The sequence below is a fragment of the Haemaphysalis longicornis genome, unplaced genomic scaffold, assembly GCF_048455015.1.
Source record: "Haemaphysalis longicornis isolate Haplotype H1 unplaced genomic scaffold, Haemaphysalis longicornis Haplotype H1 scaffold_4, whole genome shotgun sequence".
Taxonomy (NCBI): domain Eukaryota; kingdom Metazoa; phylum Arthropoda; class Arachnida; order Ixodida; family Ixodidae; genus Haemaphysalis; species Haemaphysalis longicornis.
In genome coordinates this window covers 120,614,288-120,635,714 of record NW_027526361.1, presented here as the reverse complement: position 1 = coordinate 120,635,714, position 21,427 = coordinate 120,614,288, and the positions used below count along the sequence as shown (strand labels likewise).

The 21,427-nt window shown below is 48.3% G+C and overlaps 1 protein-coding gene across 4 annotated transcripts in view; it reads right to left on the bottom strand.

Moving 5' to 3' along the window:
* LOC144179335 (cytochrome P450 2G1-like) overlaps positions 1-21,427 on the bottom strand; it is a 93,136-nt gene that overhangs the window by 23,556 nt on the left and 48,153 nt on the right. For 2 of the 4 annotated variants that reach the window (XM_077707628.1, XM_077707627.1), the window contains exon 2: positions 3,422-3,633. The exons of 1 other annotated variant lie outside the window; for it this stretch is intronic. In XM_077707628.1, coding sequence (XP_077563754.1) covers positions 3,422-3,633 — 212 coding nt within the window. Of the gene's footprint in view, positions 1-3,421; positions 3,634-7,986; positions 8,032-21,427 lie in introns of those variants that run through there. One more of the 4 variants, XM_077707629.1, reaches the window with a different exon arrangement.

Sequence of the window (21,427 nt, the reverse complement as noted above, 5' to 3'; positions counted from 1 at the left end):
TGAATGCTTGGACACGAACGAAAATATCAGCGTACCCCCTGCCATTCGCATACACCGGTACAAACACGAAAAGAAACTCCGACTCAAGCAACTTACACCGAAGGATCACGTTTCCAACAGACCTTCCCTAACAAGAACCCAAGAAATATTTATTAACAAATTCTATACAGATGCATCATTTTCACCGGAAACAATTCGAAAATGGTACTACCCCCACATCAACCCAAAATGTCCATACTGTCAGCAAGCCGTCACAGCTGATTTGCACCACCTGGTCTGGATATGCCCCGAATTCTCTCGATACCGGAATTTCACTTCCCCAAACCCAGATCCCTCAAGCCGTATCGATCCCCTCACATTAGATGAACACACCCTTAACCTTATAATACGGTTCGCCACTAAGAGCGGTCTAGCACGAGTTATATAGCGATGGCCTACACCAGTGAATGGACCATTCAATGCTGAACAATTGTCCTGTGGAAAACTGATGCCGCCTCCCGAAGACCACGAACTCATACGAGCCCCCTTCAACCATAAATCCTCCCCTCCCAACTCCCCCACAGGGCCTCCGGCCTTCCCTTTTTGAATAAAAGATTTAACAACAACAACCTTCTTCTGCTTCGTTTTATGTTCCTTCGCGCTTAGTTATCCTTTTAAACTTTGCTTGGATGTCCTGCTGTTACGTACGTCGGGAAATCTTTTTTTTAAATCATCAAATTGGATTTTTCTTAAAAATGTTGGGTTGGCTTTTCGCCCTATTTCGTTATTTTATATTGGCTTTAAACCTGCCATAGCCTAGCTTGGGCAGGTGTCGTTCCCCCCATTCTTTTTTTCTTTTTTTTCTTCAGACGGGGGAGGGGGAAACATGGAATTGAGATTGGAATTGGTTTAGGTGGCTTTGAAAGTTACAATACATCGAGGAAGACAATTTCCGGCCATTCATGTTATCACCCGAGAAAGATGTTATGGGTAAACACAAGAAACACAAAGGGGCCGTCATCATACTCAACTGCCGCCGAATATCGTCACAGCAGTAATCTCAAAATGGCGGCAATCAAGCAGGGCGGTATTTTTGTGTATTCGGCGAAGACGTTTTAGCGGAATTGTTATTAGCGACACCAGTGCGAAAGATGAATGTGAGGAATTGGGTGTCACGGTCGTAGCGAGCGACACCAAGAACTTCGACTTGTTTCTTGTGCAAGGGACGATGGATTGTTTCGACAACGTTTTGCAAGCGAGCAGGTGTTTGAACAGCACCACTCCGCCATGTTACTTTTTTTTTGGCGACGACTTGGGGCCTCTGCTGTCTTGTCAGCCAACTTACGGTAGACGTTTCTGGTGCGAGGCGGGCTGCATTTTGCACTGCCGTGGCTTGGCAGAGCTGCTCGCATCAGCATGCGACAACTCACAGCCGCCCTACCTGCTGTTCTCGTCAACAAGTTAGAAGCGCAGTACAGCGTACACTTAAAACACCATTCGAACTATCCTTTGCGCTCAGTGAGTGCGCCAACGCCCACTCCGGGTGATCAGCGAAGGAGTATCTGCCTCGAGAGCCACGGGTTTATCCGGAGAATGGTTTTCATCACTGTAAGCAACAAAACAGTAATAAAGCCCTTTTGAAGCCACCTGACGAACAACTGTGCTCCCAGATTTAACGGTGCTGCCAATGTTCGGAAACATACATGAAAAAAGGTATCTTATATGAGGCTTTCCGCCAAATAGTAGACGAGATCGCTGAGATGGTGTGTCAAGCAACACAAACCATATATGTAATGGAATTGCACAGATAATCTCGCTGGGTGGAATCATTAGTGTTCGGTAAAATGAGGCTGTGAGATAAGACTACTGCGTGTTCGTTTCGCGAACCTCCACTCCTGTCAGGACATCTGTTGTAATCAAGTCAATAAGGACGAATGGACAAGCATAAAACAGTAAAATAGGGCACGAGGGCAACCGCCAGACACTGTGACGTTATCGCAGGCATCGGTGGGTATGCCAAGTCTGCAGCTTGTGTTATGCGGCAAGTGGAATTTCCAACGCATGACAGCTTCTCGCTTTTTTTCGTGTTCTTAATATTTCTTTTTTTCGTGTGCGCAGTCAGGAGTAAACCGAACTGAAACACTCCAAAGAAGTAAAGGGCTCTGCACAAGCAGACAGGGCGAAAGCCTTAGATATCTATGTTTCAAGCACGCGCGTTGGAACGTACAGAAAACCAGGAGGTACAAAAACTAGGAGCGCGTGTCGGGAAAGGGAAACAGCAGCGCAAAATGGGGTGGGCCTCTGCTGAACGTGCGCTACAAACCATGTTGAGAGGTGAAGGGACCGACGGTGCCGACGAGCGGAACGAGCTTCGGATGGTGGTGGTATCCGCGGGGTTGGTCAAGTAGTTCACAACCAGATGAACAGGAGGTCCAGCTAGACTTTCGCCATCACGTTATTAGAAACTTCTAGGCAACCCTAGTGATTTTCTCGGGCAGATATCTCGCCTCTTTTAAGCAGACACCGCTCTTATTTGGCTTATATGTATCCGGTCTGATTCGTTTTCGCGATAAAAATTTTAGTTTCGTTATTAATTAAAAGAAAGCTGCTACACTCGCTAGAGTTGTTTTGAATGAAATGTGTCCAATATTTCTCTTGCGGTATACGACGTAGGCATGAACAACTGTGCTATGGTCGTTCAATTTATTTAATCTAATCTGGCTTTGTCCCGCCGTCAACCGAGGCTGTGCGCAGCTTTTAGCCATTGACCGGTACCTATATCCGAATCCGAACACATACGCCGGGTGCGCGAAGATCCACCAACACTTGAAATGATGACTGAATATGCTCTTGAGAATGGTCTCTTCAAAATGGTGTAGTAGCTTGTCCGACTCCTCAAGAGTGCACCACACACGCTCCATCTGCCCGGTTTATGTGCGAAAAGTGAGAAGAAAAAAAGCGAGGGAACTGTGAACCCCATGTGAACAGCGAGCCTTTGCATGGATATGCAGAGAACTGTGTGAACAGGGAGCATCGGCTGAACTGCTCTTTCTCCTACCTTTTTACGACTCTCCCCCGAGGGCATCTGGCCTCCTTACCTCAATAAAGCATTTCTCTCTCTTTCGTGCGCTGTCCGACTGCATTCTTTGCCCCAAATTTTCTGACTTCATTCTTCTATGAAGAGATAATCATCCACTCCTCGCACTTGCACGCTATTTTTACTAACTGTATTACCATAATAAGCTCTCGGTGTAATTCCTACAAGAATCAGCAGCAGTTGTAGCAAGAAGTGGGCTCATCAGATGCTCGGTGCAGCACGGGACCGAAGGACGCTCATCGCATACTTAAGTACTTCGGCCCTGTGCGTACATTCCGCGCAAGCGTTGAGCTCTCTTGCCAATATGAAGCCTACGATAGGACTCGATTGTTGTTTTCGTCTCACCTTATAACAGGGCCGTACACTTTTGCCAGTTCCATGCATCTCTTGTGGTCAAACACCTGTGTTCGGTGGAGCAGGTGGCCAATGATGGGCAGCCCTTTAGGCCCCGGAGGCAATCGCTTGCCTTCGGGAAGCTTGCGCTTTCGTAGCCACAGCGTCAGAGCAATGACCGCTATAGCCACGCACAAGAGCCGCGGGTCTATATCATATCTCGCCTGAAAGAGATGGAGAAGTTAAATTTTAGTGTGAGCATTGTAGAGTATAAATGACCCTGAACTGCTTAAAATGCAAATACTTGTAACATAGAAATAGTCGTAATTCTGGCATGTATAAAACACCGTGTATCTTTCTCGCAAGCACGCCAAGGGAAAAAACATAAATTCAGAATGTTCACTCTCTAGAGTTAGCAGGCATGGAAAAAAATGGCCGCGTATGTGCTTGCTTCTCTGGGAACGCCATTTAAGCCTGGTAGCCTTCTGCCCTTCGTGCTACGCCACAACATCTAGTCTTTTCCACAATGAGACCACACGTTGCTCCCATCCCCTCTTACACCTCTCAGAATGAATGCGATAGGTGTGTGCTGCATTCAATACAATTTTCCGTCGTTCGGCCGGCTCTGCCGTCATCTGTTGGCCCCTTTTGTTTCTGTCGGACGAGATCCGCGAGAGCAGGAATTTTGTGTTTGCGTTTGTCTTCATTTTATGACGCACAAGTTTTTTTTATTTCAAATCGAGAGGATCCCTCCAACTTGTTTTCTTATTTAAAAGAATGCTTGTAATCTCGTATGTGTACTTATATTTAGCCTGAAGTATACTAAGGATCTTAAAAATCCAACTGCGCGCAAATTAACGAGGACGTGAACACATTGAAGACGCTTGTGGTGTCTTCAATGTGTTCACGTCCTCGTTAATTTGCGCGCAGTTGGATTTTTAAGATGCGTCAATACCAACTTGCCCAACTTTCGACTCTTTTACAGATACTAAGGATGTTATTCCCCCCCCCCCCCCCCCCCCCGTGTGGAAGCATTTGGGATGGTGCCTATCCCCAAACCTGGAAAACCACTCTCTGGTATCACCTATATTAGACTCCGCTCTCGGACGTCAACAATATGCAAGACATTTGAGCGCATAGTGACCACTCGGTGATCAGGGTGGCTTTAACACAAAAAGGAATGCCACCCAGCTCAGACTTGGTTCAGACAACACCTGTGTGGCAGAGGATGGTCTATCTATTCTGACAGACGATGTCTTGCACATTTCACCCCACAGCCGCCTTGTGCGGAGTATGGTGGACAACGACATTACTAAGGCAAGCGATAACGTTGACCGCAGACCAGAATTAGAAAGACGAAGTCACTGGGTGTCCCCCTTCGTGTACCTTAAGTTGTGAACTGCCTTCTGTGCTCTAGGACGTTTTTTATACGAGTTGATGGGAAGCCTGTCGGCACGTTTACATCCAATCATAAGGTACCTCAAGGCTATGTGCTGCGCCTCTTTTATTTACGATCGTATTTGCAACAAGGGTACGAAAGCTACATGACCTTCTTTCTCCTAGTTTTCTCCGCTATGCGGACGATGTCACCCTTATGTCAGCACACAGAGACCTTGATTTACGGTTACATCACCTCCACCAACCCTCGAAGCTTTTGCATCGAGGACTTGCTCTCATGCTTTCGCGCTATCGGCGGCTGGGAATTTCGGCCTAGAAATCGTGCTACACACAAGGGGCTACCGAGGCTGGGAAAAAATTACCCTCCAAGACAATCTTTCCACTTAAGATTTGTTTGTTGCGATACTAGTAACGGAAGAACTGTGGGTACTCGGGATTGAAGTCCATCAGTCGGGTTTCCTCATCCACTTGCTCCGTAAGGCACGCAAGCACTCTACAACAACCATGAACTTGATACGTCGGATCGTAACAAGGAGTGGAGATGTTCACAGAGACGTTGCTCGGCAATTTGTTCGCGTTGTTTTTCAACAGCTTCTACTTACCGGGGACAGTTTGAGGGGATTATAATGAAGCAATGAGCGAGACTTCAGGCTATTAGTAGCGACTTCATGGGCACCCCCACGGCTCTTCATCGTGTCACCCCGATTCCCATATTAAAAGAACACGCCCAGCTAAATACGATCACGGAACTTCTCAACCACCTCGACCCAGGAAAGAACCTTACGCGGTTCTACATTCTTGTGTCTCAGTGCTTCGCTAACATTTTTATAATGAGCCACCCGTGAGTGCAACTTTATACGACCTGACACAACGGTGTTATACTACCAAAACAACAAATAAGACGTCGAAGGTTCGCCGCCGTGACTTGCTCGCTCTAACCACCAACACCACTGTTCCTAAAGGCCACTGCGTAATGCATACTGGTGCAGCAGTTCTACCCCGGAGAGGACAGACCGCCTTCGTTAGTGCAACTCATCCTGAGCTTCAAGCCTCAAGTTGCTATGTGACCGTCATTCTGGGCCCACCGCTACTTGAGCTCCAGGCCATACGTGACGTTATTAAACCAGTAAACGTGATGTCCAACATCACCGAGGCGCATTTTACACTTATTCGCTCAGCGCGGTGAACCACCTCAAGCCAATAAAAAAACACTCAGAATTTTACAGCAAATACATGCGCAGCACCCACAAGCTAGAACAGCCTATGATCCGGGTACATTGGGTGCACGGACATGGGGGAAATCTTCTAAACCAGTTGGCAGATCAGATTTCTGACTTGCCTTCATTTCGTAACGCGGTGCCACATCTCCTGCCTTCTAATCCCCGCTACCTTCTTTTAGCCTTAAAATATCCCCTGAAACTAGTCACGCGTGTCTTAATTCCCGCGTGTGTCTGCTCCCTTTCCCGTAGTTTTTTTGCGGGTGGAGGAGGTTTTTCTACGGAGACTTTGGGCTGGGTGGTACTACCCCGCTCATTAACCAGGACCCACGGATCCAGACCAGAAGGTCCAGGAACCTGCCCCAAGTGTGCGGCTGCGGTTGCTAAGACAGACGCGAAAACGTCAGCTGTGGATGTGCCCGGGCATCAGAACAGCTCGAGAGAATGCACTAGAAGAGGATGGTGGTGCCCGGTTGAATAAGACGGGCGACTATAAAGCCGCAGGGAGCCCGACAAACACGTTCTGCAAGGCTCTACTCAAGTTTCTGCAGGAAACCAGACTTCACGCCTTGATATAGACTTGTCCTCCGACAAGGTGGCTATCTTTTATTTTACTGACTATCTTTAATTTCCTCCCTTGCTTTCTTACCCGATTTTCTTTTCACACCTCTACGTCTTCTTTCATATGTTGCACTGCAAAAATATCGAAATAAACAAAATGCCTTAGGTGTTTTTGTACTGAAGAATTCGGAAATGTATAAACCGTGCGAACAAATTCAGTAATCCGGAACGGTCCTGCCTTTATAAGCTCCGCGTTAAGACATGGTTTTACCTGTTTTTGGCCAAACGGTTTAATCGAAGGACAGAGAGATAGACAGGCTGACAGACAAGCAGGCAAGCATGCCAGAATTTTTCCATTAGGTAGACCAAAAAAGGCTAGCGTTTTTAAAAGGAGGCGACATGGTTTGCTGGTGTGGCTTTCCGCTCTAGATGTGGTATCGGTGAGCACTGCGATGACGTGGCGCATCAGTATTAAAGGGTCACAAGAGGTTCTTCTCACGGTGGGTGCTTAACAGAGAGGGCAATAACGCCGATTTCTCGCCGCGGGCGGCACAGCTTTGTATACCGTGCTCACAAGCATCGGAATGTCGGCTCTTACGTGCAGCCAGTGCTCAGACACGGGCTTTGCTCCAACCGAAGCACGTAAATCTCATGCGTCAGTTCTAACGAACATCTCAAAACAACGCCACCTGCAAGAGATTAGTATCTAGCACCAGGAAGAGGGGAAGGAGGATGAGGGGCAAAACCCTTTGTTCAGCCGAAAGAAGCAGCAAAATCTGGGCCCGAAATTCAAGTGTCCAACAGGGTCGAGGGTCTTCGCGCTAAGGGAAGAGCGCAGGATGTGCCAGACAGAGGGCATGAATAAGTTGAGGTGGCTTCCGACCAAGGCGAGGGGAGTGGCATGTCAATAATTGCTGAGTGTGGACATGGAGCAGGAGTGCAGCGACGAGAGGGCTTAGCGAAAGCAAACGCGACGTCAAGATGAACTCCAGGTTAGGAGCACTGTGGAGACAAGTCCTGAGCTGGATGGTTAGCTGCCATTGAATGCAAATATCATAGTGCGATCTTTCTATGACTGATGTTGTTTCGGTTTTCACACAAATGAAATACTTATCACCGGTTATATTCAAGCTGAGCACAAAAAGTTCAACAGGCACAAACAGGAACTTCGTCCAAGTATCACTATAGGAACATTAGCTTTGATTAAAGAAGTAATTTCATAACTGGGACATGTTAGCCGATTTCTAATTAGTTGCAGAAACAATTTCTCATTCCATTCTTGCCGAACGTAAGCCGTAAGCTGATAATTTTAAGCATGGTACATTGAAGTTACAGCACATGGGCTTTGAGGGGCAGGTGCAGGACTACCATAAAAATAGGCAGAGCGAATGCTGCACTCACCAGAAAAGGAGCCACCAGAATCATGGCCATCTCTCTCGACGACTGTAAGGTAACTGTATTATTCAAAGGTAGCGCAAACTCTCTTCCCCGCGCTGTTTTCTCCTCGCCCGTCTCTCTCTGCCGCCATTAGTGAGCGACTCCCGCGGAGCGCGCCGCCGGACCGTTTCGTTTCGTACGCGCGGCGTGTTGAAGTGCTTGCTTAAAACGCGAAAGTTCTGGACGCAAATTCACAACGGTGTTCGCAGATAATGTGTAGGAAGAACAGTTTGTGATTGGTCAGTGCCTTAGCTATCATCCCACGTTTTGAGGGGAACAAACAGCGCGCTCGTGCCGGCTTATTTCAATCTCCTTTCCTGTTATCTCACGGGAGATTTAATCTAGGACCGTTTTAGGAGATCAAAAACCTAGCATTTATACACTTCTGTTCAGTTCACTTATGTGCGGAAGGTCACGTCAAAAAGTTAAAATGAGCGCCAGCAGTGTTCTAACCCCAGAACCATGCTAAAAGTTGGAACAAGTACGCCTACTTTCAGAATGGATTGTGGGCAGGGACCTAGCCAGGAGGAGGGGGGGTTAGGACTTTCTCCGAATTTTTTTTCAGGCAGCGCGTAAAAAAGACCTAGTGCTCCTTTCGCCAAAACTCCTCCCTTCCAGTACCCCTTAAACCCACCCGAAAACATTCCTGGCTGCGGCCCTGTTCGTGTGTGAACAATTTGCTCAAAAAATACGGAAACCGTTCAGTGGGAGGAAAGTACTTTTATTGCATACGCCAATGTTCAATTCTAAGCAGAATCGGCGCCGCATAGATCTGGAACAAACGCAGTCCTAGACAGTTTTAGTTACTGACCCGTGTATATTAAAAAAGCAAGGTGTACTGTTTAGTGGACGCGTTTCGAAAAAAAAAAACCTGCATCAATCTATGCACGCTACATAGCAGGAAATTTTCTTGCCTACATACGCCCAGCTTTAATTTTTCAGAGCCACAAAATGCACTCGCGTGGACCCATTTCCGTTCAGTTTAAAACATTGTTTTTGTTCCCGTGTGTGCGCGCGCATTCTGCATCGTGCTTTTACTGGCGACTTATCTATCGAACTTATTTTACGGCAACTAATGCTGTCATTCTTGTTGTAAAAATAGGACATTTTGTTCCCAGCAGAGCATAGACAGGGACTTTATCATTGCTCAATTGCCAATATTTTTGTATGCCGGTGCTATTCCCTATTATCAATGCCTCCGAATTATTTTTTGGATCACAGCTATTTTGTATGCTGCATCGCTCACGTCTACTGAGAAACCTGTTCCGAAGGAACGGTTGAAACATTATCTTGGAATGAATGTCTTAGGGTAAACTCGCAAATGAACCCCCCTCCCTCACTCCCGTGTTCACCACTGACAAGTAGGTTCACAACAAGCACCACACAAATAAACAACTATAAAACATAGCACTCTCTTATAATACGTACACACGTATGCACCACATTAGTCATGAAAGTGCACAAAAATGGGGTAAATTAAAATGTAATCTCAGAACACACATACCCACCACATAGAGTTGAAGCGAATAGAATATATTATAAAAGAGCTCACTGGTGAAACGTATTTTCTTCCTCTGCAAATTTTTGCAACTGGAAAAAAAATCGCGAGCGCGAAAGATTTTGGAGTACTTACCGTGGGCATTTTCGAACACCTGACCCAATGCGAGCGAGCGATACACGATCGTGCTGTCATTGTTACTAAATCGTGTGAGAAAGCGTCGATGGAAACGTCCCGCTGTTTTTATTTTTTGTTTGTTTGTTTCATTTAACCCGAAAGTCAGTATCAGCCTGACCTTCATCCAAAGAACTTCCGGAGGCAGGTATACATGAAGAAGTTTGGTAGTGATTGCTTAACTCGGGAATCCTTCCTCGGTGACAATCAATGCTTTTTCTCCCGGTGCAGTGCAGCCATATCGCTCATTTTTCTCTCCTGGAACAACAGCTGATCGCCTTTTGCAATGCGACGGAGAAGCCAACGACACAGCAAGTCGGTATCGCGATGCAGCGAGACCGCCTCGAGAAAGATGTACATGTGTCTGCTTCACGTGCAGCGCACCTGCGCGCCCGTCGTCCTACGCTCCCTAATGGCGTCGCTGCCCGGTGAAAGGGAACCTCGCGGGTGGTCATTGGAGGTCATTAGTCACGTGTCGAGCCTGGTCCACTAGGGGAGTAGAAAAAGGCTCATCGCCTGATCGCCTCATCGCGCCTCATCGCCTCATCGCCTGCGCGCCTCATCGCCTGCGTTGCGTCGGCGCGTTACACCCTACAATCAGATCAGAAAAAGGCGACGTGGTGAGGAGAGACGCAGATGGCGGGGAGGAGATTGTCCTCTCCTTTTTGTACAATGGTTTCCGCTACCTTTCAAAAATACAGGGGCCTTATGATAATTCTGGCACAATGCACGTTAGAACGGAAAGAACATGCTCCGGACGGATGCGCCCAACAAAACACGGTAGACAGTGTATCGCCCCTCATGCAGTCGCTGTGCATTTGCAACAGTCGTCTCAGCTCCTGTGGAGTTGAGCCGATAAACTATTCACTGTGCAGCCGGGGATGCTAAAAAACTGAAAGGATGCAGCTGTGTGGTAATTGTCTGTCGAAGGAACTCCATTCGGCAGCTGGTATTTTCCATAACTGTGGCGTGCGTGCAAATGCACAGCGACTGCATGAGGGGCGATACACTGTCTACCGTGTTTTGTTGGGCGCATCCGTCCGGAGCATGTTCTTTCCGTTCTAACGTGCGTTGTGCCGGAATTATCATACTGCGGGGGATGAAGAAACTCTCAAAGCTCGACATGTTTTGAGCTATCGGGTACTGAATAAACGTCCTCTTGAGGGCATGTTTTAGACAAAATCATCAAATAGTACTAAATTTTTACGAGCGGGTTGACTGTGCATCAAATTTCGTTGCCTTCCTTACCACTCAAGTATCTGATTTGGATTGATTTGACTAATTGTAGTAATAGACTAAGGTAAATTGTACACTGACCGGTTTCTGGGCCGCGCCATTGGGTCAGCAGAAAAATACAGCCGCGTTACTTATGTACAAATAGGCAAGAAAAAAGAAACAATCATTTCATTGGTGCGACCCAAAATTCTGCTGTTTCGTCTGACAAATTAGCCCATGCATGAGTGAGTTCATGCCGGGGGGTTTATTTTTTGCCCGACATGTTAACGGCGTTTTATGTGTGATAGCACTGCTGCTCTACCTCTGCCTGCGGGAAATTTGTGAAGTCTGGCTTGTTAAGCGTGCTTTGAGGCGTCTGGCGTATTTTTCGGTTGATAACTCGCTCGCGCTAGGGTTGACGTACGGGGTTGAGCAAAAGCAGGCAGATTGCGCTAGTACTGTAGGCGGTGGGCGGGTTGGAAACGTACACTGCTAAAGTGATGATGGAAAGGAATGATGGCAATCTGCAAGCGAGGACTGGGGGTGGTATCGGTGGCCCATAAAAATTGCGCACACCCACTTAGGGGGACTGGGCAAGAGGAAATCTTTGTTCACGGAAACCCATTAGGTAAGACAAAATCGGGGAACAGAAAAAATGATTTAATCGGCATGTCTGAGAGAGGGAGAACCAAAAAAATTTGCGTCAATCAACCCTGTGAATGTGGTTGGAAAGCAAAGCTGTAAACGGCACCCACAATGATTACCCACGCGACGTCCCTTAAATTCAGTCACGTCGCTCTACAAATAGTGAAACCAGAGAGAAAAGAAATGCACTTAACCACACCCTTTATTACTTCAAAGAGATATTCTTGGTAAGGTTAAATCAATGACGATGCATGAACGGTGGTTGGTTGAGTTGTATTGGTGTAGCGCACGAGTGGAAACTTTTCTTATAAAATTAAAGGAAGCTCAAACCCGGTGTTAGACGATCTCAGTTCTCCATCTCTGCCGCAGCGGACGGAGGCGACGAGATCGACGGCCGAGACGGTGGAGGAGGACGAGAAGAAGGAGGAGGAGGAGGAAGAGGAGGAAGTACTTCTATTCAGATTTCTGAACGGCCCAGAGTGCGACCCAGGGGAGGGGTTCTTTGTTCGCTGGAGCCCATATGCAGTCCGCGCCGTCTGGGCTCTGTCCACCAACTTAAGCTGGGTATCCAGACAGGGGCTGGACAGCAGCATCTCCCATTTCTCTTGTTGGGTAGTTAACGGAAAGGGAGGAGGGTGCTCAGGGCGAAAGTCGCACACTCGGGTTATGTGGCGGAGTGTTCCTACTTCTGAGCCATATTTACATCCAGCGTCGTAGCGATTCGGGTGCATTGAGTGAAGACGCATCGGGTGTGGGAAGGAGCCGGATTGTATGTGCCGTAGGGTAGTTTGTTTTTCTCTGGAAAGGTCAGGGTAAGGCAAAGGTAGGGTTTGTCTCTGAAGGCGATAATGCTGGGTTATGTACCTGAACGAGAAAAGCGGGTGACTGTCCTTGTGCAGCTCCATAGCACGGGGGGTAAAAGCGCAGGCTTGTTGGTGGGCGTATTCGTTGCCCTCCATGGAAACGCGAAAGGGTGTCCAGATGAGCTAAATGGAACCGTTTGGGGAGTGGGTTTTTAGCACACGCAGTGCGCGTCAAAATACCCAACCCGACTGGTGATTCCGGTAGGCTTGTTGGGGATCGGTTACTACATTCCGAACTCCTGGTTGAGTGAGAGCCAAGGCGATGATATCCTCTTCTGCTGCCATCACGTCTTGGGTCTTGAGTGAGGCACACGCAAGGAGGTTGGTTCTGGAGGTAGCCACGATGATGGCGTACTATTGCCATCGATGTTGGGAGGCGTCAGTGTAGATAACTCCATCGTCCCCACAGAGGGTGGTGTTGAGCGCTTGAGCCCGTGCTTGTCGGCGACCCTCGTCGCGTGAGGGGTTCATATTTCTAAGCAAAGGGAGCATCTTTAGTTCTTGTCGCCAAGAGTGAGGGAGTACATCAAGCGGAATGACATTCTGTGCTGCCCAGCCAGTCTGGTGAAGGATGCGGCGACCCACTGTAGTTCTGCCCATTCGGAGCTTCTGGTTAGAAAGATGGCCCTCTATGAGCTCTTCCACCGCGTTGTGGAGCCCCGTGCTAAGCAGCCTCTCTGTGGACGCACTCGGGGGAAGACGAATGGCCTGCTCAACCACCTTTATAATCATTATATAAAGCATCTTTATGTCCTCTTGCCGAGAAGAAGACAGGGGGTTGACGTAAAGGATTCTCGAGAGGACAAAAGCTTGAATTAATCGAAAGGTATCGGATTCCCTGAGGCATCGCTTCTTGGTGGCAACTCGCCTGATCATATGTATGATTTGATTGTTGCTCTGTTTGAGGCGCCGCAACGATACGTCCCTCTTGGTGTTGGCCTGGAGATGTAGACCGAGAATCTTGATGCTGAGGCTTGGAGTGATGGCCTGGCCATCAAGGAGTATTTGAATGTGTTCCGTAATGTGTCGTTTGGCGTGAGGGCGGACGACAAGGAGCTGTGATTTTTTACGTGAACACTGGAGGCTACAGTGTAGGCTACAGCACATTGGCGTACTAGAAGTGAGATTTCATGTGTTAGTGTGAGCTTCCTTTAATTTTTCTAACTCATAGCAGAGGCGCAAGGCGCGCACAGGGCGGCTAGACGTGCCGTGGACGGAACGCACAACGGCGCGTGAGGTCGCGCGACGCTATCACGTGGCATTCAGCGAGAATGCAATGGGTAAACCAGTACATGTGCTTGGTGAGTCCACCACCTGTCTTCCCCGTCTAGGCGTGGGCTCGTAGCTAAATCAGCAAGGCGACGGGCTCTCGCTGTGTTACGCTAATAGTTCAAGGTTCGATTCCTGGCGGTGCCACTAAATTCTTTTATTTGTTCGCGGGAGTTTTCTGTTGACACCAACTGTCGCGAAAGTACCCTTGGGGGGTAGAGGTATAAAGCTTGCTTTGAAATGAAAGAATAGTATTAGGAAAATGAAATAACAGCCAACCTGATCAAAATGGTTTTAGCACGGCAGTCGAACCACCTCTGAAATGAATGAGTGGACTGTGATCTGTAAGCCTCCCTGCCCTTTCTTCGTCATTTTAGATGCGACGCATCTCTTTGACTCGCCTTGTCCCTCCATCCATCCGTAGTCCGCACGCCTCTCCCCCATTCTCCTCGCCACGCCAGCTGCGCGGTAACGCCGCTCTCACCGCAGCGCCATCTTGCGTTAGCGCTCGCTCCCCTCGCCATGCCAGCTGTGCGTCAGTCCGCGTTAGCGCTCGGTTAACACATGCGCATGCGCTACTCTCTCTAGTTCCCCTCACCGTTAACGCACGGTACATATAAACGCGATAACTGCGCCGCTTCGCTCAGTCGCTCCACCGCCGCCGCTCCGATGACATCCGATGACCACCGATGATTTGAATGGAGACTAACAGGTCTGCTACCGCGATGGTCGGCGCAACCGTAACAAGCACCGCCCAGATGCGTCGCATCACCCCATGGTTTCCCCCCGCGGAAAAATGTGGCCAAATTTCTCTTCTAAGGGGACCAGTGCCACGCCCCGAGTCAAATAAACGCTGCTGCCGGCCAGCTTTACTTTCTATGTGACGGGCTCAAAAAGGTCCTTGTTTTCCCTGCGCTCTCGCTTGTTTCACCGAAGCTTTCAAGCTCGTGTACAGGACGGTGACTTACCGGTACTTATCAAGACCTTGATAACTTACGCTTCGTCGATCTTGCGAGAATGTTTCGATAGTGGTATTCGGCTGCCTTCAAACAAGTTTCGTTCAGCGGTCATTCTACTTGTGGCCTCGATAGTGGACGGTCACTGAATGTCGAGCTCCGCCCAAGAACCGCTTTAGGGCCCTATTTTCGACTGCATAAATTCACAGTGAAATCGCCATGTTTTTGCGCAAGCAACACGTAATCAATCAATCGAACAGATTTAGGGGAAATCCCCAAGGTGGAGTAAGTTTCTACGAAGGAAGGCGGTGGTCCCGGGTTCGAATCCTGGACCAGGACGAATTTTTCTTCAACTGCGAAGTTTCTGAGAAAGCTGTATAGCTTTCCTTTGTAGACTTATGGCTGCATTCAGGTGGATGTCAAACTTTCCTTCACGTAATCAATCAGTGGCGTAATGCACGCTTAGTTATGACGACATGCAGTGTAGACGCTTAGCTTATGAAAATCACAACCAAGCTGTGAAGTACTGCGCATAAAAGATATAAAACTACTCGGCATGTATTATACATATTAGGACGGCAGCTTAGGTTGGAAAGAGAAACACAGTTCTTTCGGCTAAAACTGGCGTGAACACCATAAGGCGATCAATTAACGTTGATCCAAAAGCGAGCGAAAGGCGGGTGTTGAGGTAAAGAACATTGCATAATCTTTTTTACCGTACCTAGTTATTTCTTTCAATCCTTTCTAGTAACATACTTGAGCTCTCTGCTGCAATGCAAGCTTTGTCGCGTTATCATCTTCCCAGCCGTCACCGCCGCCACGCTATCGTCTGCGGCTATGCTATAAGTTTATGGTGTGATCCCAGAAGAAGACAGCCGTGACCAATGGATGTATGACGCGGTAAGAACAACCAAACGCTACTACTGTAACGGCAGAGCATGCCGATGCCGCCGACTTTTTCATTCGTCAAGCTCGAACTCAATCAGCGCAGCAACGAATAAAACAGCCAGTTTTCTATGTCATTTTCCTCTTGAATTCCGTCATGTGACCCACCAGATTACTAGGAGGAGTGTGGACAAATGTCACGGGTTGGGTAATTTACAATGTAAAGGCTTGTACGGCCCTTTTATGTTACTGGGGCCCTATTCTCGACTGCACAAATTCACAGTGAATTTGCCAAATTTTTGCGTATAAGCCCAACGTAAGCAATCAGTGATGTGAAGCACGTATAGCTAAGACGACATGCAGTGTAATTTGACGCTTCCCTCCTAAAGATCACAACCAAGCTATCAAATATTGCCCATAAAAGTATAAAAACACTTGACATATATTATAAAAATAACACGGGAACTGAGGCTGGCAAGGGAAAAACATTTCTGCAGGTCAAAATTGGCGTCAACACCACAAGGCGATCGAGTAACGTTGATCGAAAAGCGAGCGAAACGGGGATGTTGAACTAAAAAACTCAAGAACATAACACAATCTTTTTTACCGTCCCCATTTATTTCGTTCAATCACTTTTAGTTACATAGTTGAGATCTCTGCTCCAATGTGAGCTTTGTTTCGTTATAACCTTCTCGGCCTCCTCTGGCGTAGCAAGCCAGGCATCTTAGCTGGGCTGACATCGCCAGTTTTCATTAAAGACTGTTCTCTCTCTCTCTCTCTCTCTCTCTCTCTCTCTCTCTCTCTCGGCCTCCACCGCCTCCGCGCTATCGTCAGCTGTTATGTTACAAGTTTATGGTGTGATCACAGAAAAAGACGGCCGCGACCATCGCTTGTATGACGCACAAAGGCAACGAAGCGCTACGCCTGATAACCGCGGAGCGTATTGATGCTGTCGATTCACTCATTCCTCAAGCTCAACTTCAGTCAGCGCAGCCAGGATTAAAACAGCCACTTTTCTTTGTTATTCTTCTCTTGAGTTCGATCATGTGACCCAGCAGCTTACTAGGAGGGGTATGGACAAATGTCATGCATTGGGTTCACTTTCATGGAGAGGCTTGTACTGCCCTCTTACGTTAATCTTACGCCGAACAATTTTTTTATTGCCAAACATAAAAGGAAACTATGGTACGTTATTTGCATGCTCCGTGATCGCTGACTGTGAAACAGGCAAAACTATAATTTCCTTCGGCAGAAAACGTGCTTTAAACAACGCGTCATGCGAAACTGCGCCTGCTGCAAATTCATGTCGCCGAAGGTCTGTGAAATTTTTTGTCCTATTTCACGGTGACAGCAGCCACCATTTTCAAGCTGTTATGTAACATCACGTCAATTTTACGCGGGCTGAAGTTGACAATGTGTAACGTAATCAGTCCCACCAACTATTTAAATTACGTCACACCTTCTCAGCCAATCACAGAGAGGGAGTGACATCCAAGCCGTATTGTTGTGGAATAGCCAAGACAGACATACGTTGTCATGACCGGTGCATGTCGTCTAGTTTTTTCATTGCCGGCAAGAATTATGCGCTTTCAGTAAAGAGAAAGAAGACAAACTCCAGAACTTGGGCCACTAAATGTCATGAAACGTCAAAATCATGAAAGCGCACACAACCGCTTTGCCAACCGGAAGCATGTGACCACAACTGAAAGCCAATCAGAAAACACTTCCGGCAAGTTCAAAGTTCACTGTGAATTTAGTACGTCGAAAATAGGGCGCTTTCACCCGCAGTAACAGGCTTTTGCCAAGAATGCCCAGGGTTATCAACTGCTTTTGCCTCAGCTGTCAACTGACGAATCTCCTCGATAATATTTTTATTCTTGCGTACATGCATGCTCGCCCGTATCGTGCCGATTATTTCCGTGGCTCTTTGACGCGGCGGAATTTCTTCGCCTATGAAGCGGCGTTGAGGGTCGCATCAAATGAGTCGTGTCTAAACTGTGACATTCATGTCAGCCGGGGGGATAGATTGCCGCCAGGGTGTGCCAGCCGAGACGCGAAGGGGATAGATGGCCGCTGCTTTGTGACACACGAGTCCGACCATGAGGCGTCCAACCCATAAGGCATCAGTTTTACGAGCGGTGACCCTGAACACGAAGGCAGCGGGAGTGATTGGGGGCGACGAGCTGCACGGACTTTGTGTCGCGGTTGACAAGACCATCGTCTTAGTGACCACAGAACGCCTCCCCAGGGCTTGGGCCGCAACACAAAGGGCCGTTCGGGTGCGACTGTTATATGCCGCGCGGTTCATCATGACGACACTTCGGCCACTAGGCGAGTGGCTGCGTGGAAACGGACGAAGGTGTCACCGGAGGGACGAGGGACAACGACTTCCTCGAAAACTGAAGAAAAATCGGGACTTTTGCTACCGCGGACATACGGACTTCCTGCTATCGCGACAGAACACACGCACCGAATCAGCCCCAAAATGCAGCACGCTACAAAATAGCACTTTTTTAAATACGGAAGGCGACACAAGAGCACAGCGGCAAAACAGCGAAACGTCAAAGCAGCACGTCGCACGGGTTACGGTCTAAACAGAGTTCCGTCATGGCGGCCGTCTGGTGTAGGGACAGTCTATCTTGATTTTTATCCAACCAGTCAAATCGCTTCCGCTCAGCGACTAGCCAGAGTCACAATTAAAAAGTGACAGTGACTCTGGCTTGTCAGTGAGCGAAAGTGGTTTGGCGGGTTGGGTTGAAATGAAAAGAGGCTGCTACATCCTGTAAGAAAGCAACACTACGACTCAATGTTTACCTAGCTGACCAAACCTCTTGCGCCACGGTTTAGTCAGGGCCACAGTTAATACTTAGTAGAAAGTACACACTTTCAAAATTCAAATATTTGCTGCTTGAGGCGTCCCATAAAAGCGCGCTGTTTTGTGGGGGGTTTGGCCACCGTTCCCTTCGGTCACGTTCTGTTTTTCCGCTGTGCTGTTTTTCGCTGTGCTCTTTTCTCGTGTGCTGTATTGACGCCTTGCTGTTATGTCGCTGCTGCTTTCTCGTCTGCTGTTTCGACGGCGCCCCAGGCTTTCCATCTTTCCTGTATACTCTTTCCTCTTCTACACCCTATATTCTCTTCGGCCACACTGTGTTGTACGCAGGCCTACTTTTGACTGGATACAATAATGTCCACCTTTTCCTTCTCATTGTATAAATCAATGAACAATAAACATAACGGGATCACGTCAGTTGCAGCTTGGGACTATGATGTTCGAGCTTGTGTTAGCACGTCTGGTTGGTGGTCGTCTCCATCGACTCGTACGTTAAAATGGGGCGCTCAGGAACTGCAGGGCTGTAAAAAGAATGCCTAAAGTGTTCGACAGCGTGCCAAAACTGTTAAACACTGGAACGAGCGAGATGCTTACGTTTTAGAAATACTCAGGCAATGAATGTCCCTTTATTTTTTTTTTTTGGAACTCATAAACTTGGAGAGAATAATAAAAGGAATGTGCGACTTGGTTATAGAAGGTGCTGGACAAGTTTGGCAGATAAGCCAGTGTGTTTTCCAGTCGAGGAAACACGTTCGGTTCGCCAAGTATGCCCACTTTCGTCTATACGTTTTTCTCTATACATCGAGTACTTTTGGGCAAGCGCAATTAACAACAGCAGTATGCATGGTTTTCGTTGCAGAAAGAATAGGTAGGTCCACGTGCTCACTTACGCGGACGGCGTGGCTGTACTTTGCCGTGACAAAAAAACCGTCAGTGCTGTTCTTGAAATGCCTATAGCATTTGGTGAATACAGTAGAAGCTCGGCAAATTAGAAGTGCTTGCCGGTTTGGTACGGAAATGCTTTTATGTCGATCGCAGTTAAGAGGAACACGTGAGCGCCCAGCGCCAGCTACTATCCTGCCGGCGCCGCTCGGAAACAGCGCGCATGCGCATTACAGGGGCAGGGCGAGTGCAGACATCGCGTCCTGTATTTTGCCATTGCGAAACGGATCACCCGCTTGAGCCCGGATTGCCCGTCGTGAGCCGGGGCCCCAAGTTGGAAATAACGAAGGTACCGCCAACCTATGATCTAGCCGCCTTTCGCCCTCACCCGCGCTCCTCCCCTCCTGCGTTTTTGCCATTTTAACACGACAGTGTTTCATGCCGGGGTCCATCAAGATATGACTGACGTCATATCCGTCACGGAAATGACATCGCCAGAAAAACTTCGATTCACGCGGCTGCGCAGGGATTTTAACCCCGGACTATTCCATCGCAACGGGAGGAACGAAACGCGCTCCCGACTGCGCTATGAACAGACACGTAAATAGGGCGAATAACCCGCCTATATCATTCCCTTCAGAAGGTGCTGCCGTCTAGGAGAGGCGAAGTGAAGTAGTGCATCATAACGCCAATGAGCGCCGACAGTTGGCGCCTCGATGCCAGCGCCTACGTGCACGGGGGACGCGCAGCGTAACCTGCGGAGAAGCCTGTAAGGCAACGACCACGGAGTAAGATCGACGCCGACTTGCGAATGTTGCGCGCGTGGCACGATCCGCTGCTCCTTTCGCTGAAGCGGACCGTGTGTTCACGAAACGATTCGCTGACAATCCGTTTGGTTTCGTTCGCGCGGATGGTTTGGGAGCGCCTGTGGTTTCAGTCGGATTTACGCAATGCTCCGGCGCGCGCAATCCATTGTCTAATGTTGATGCGTATAAGGGTGCCATAAATAGCGATGTGCAAGTTCATATCGATGCACAATAAGCATTCAACTGCTCCTGTGAAGGTACATTTCACTTTCGTGTTTTATCGCTTCCTATGAAAGAGGGATCAACCACAGTTTTTTTTTTTAATTTTTCGCCGGTCAGCGCCGCCCGCCATTGACCAGCGGAAGATCACATAGTAGCTCTGCCGTTTTGTTTCTGCCTCCTTCGCGGCCGGATGAGACCTTTACACGGCGCCATGTTTGAGCCCGCAGCCTCAGAACCGCCGTCGGTGTCGCTTCAAGTTTCCTCGCGATGCCGATGTGTTGTAGCTTCGGCTGCTCGAATAGGGCCAGGGAAGGCAAAAGAAATCGCAGTTCCGTCCGCGAAACGCGACGCAGAAAGGAGAAAAGTTTGGTTGCATAGGTTTGGCCTGGCAGACACTGTCATCACGCCTTTGCAAGGTGTGTTTTGGAATTTTTGTTCTCGCTTCGTTGAATTCTGAGCACGTTTGGGCGTTCACTTACGAAGAAATGCGTATTAGCTCCGCAACGGTCACTACGCGCAGCGGAGAGTTCGTCACATCGTAAGGTTTTCTTCGGACCGGAGGCTGTGTTTGTGATGTGCGCGCTTAACTCCAAGCTTAATTACCAGCATCGTAGCATGTCCAATCGGTTGTAAAAAGGTTGTCGTGCCGCAAGAATTAGGTTCACCTGCATTCGCGTTTGTCTTGGTCGACGGCAGCTTGCGTCTGACCGTGTAGCGTGTGTGTTCCGTGTTCGTGGGAGCTCTATGTTGTGTGAAGTCATGGTTTGTGTGTACGCGACCCGGGTAGTATTATAAGCGGGTGTTTATGACATTGGAACGATTTCCTGCGTACTATGTGCTTGCTCGGTGTGGCGTACATTGCGGCTATAGAAAATAAAAAAAATTGTGGCGAGATAAAATATTTAAGGCCAACTAATTTACTAACTGCACCGTTATTGTACGTTTGGCTCGCACTTACTCTTATCGCTTTGTTAAATTAGCACACGTTTGAAGCGGCACCTGAAATGCACATTCGCACAGTAACGGCTGTACGCCCTTTCTTACGCGTCTGCATCGTGCACAGAGGACCGTTAGTTACGTCTTAACGTTTGCTTTACACGGGAGGCCGTGCATTTGCAGCGTGCGCGCTTACTTCAGCTTAAATGTCAACGGCGTAGCGC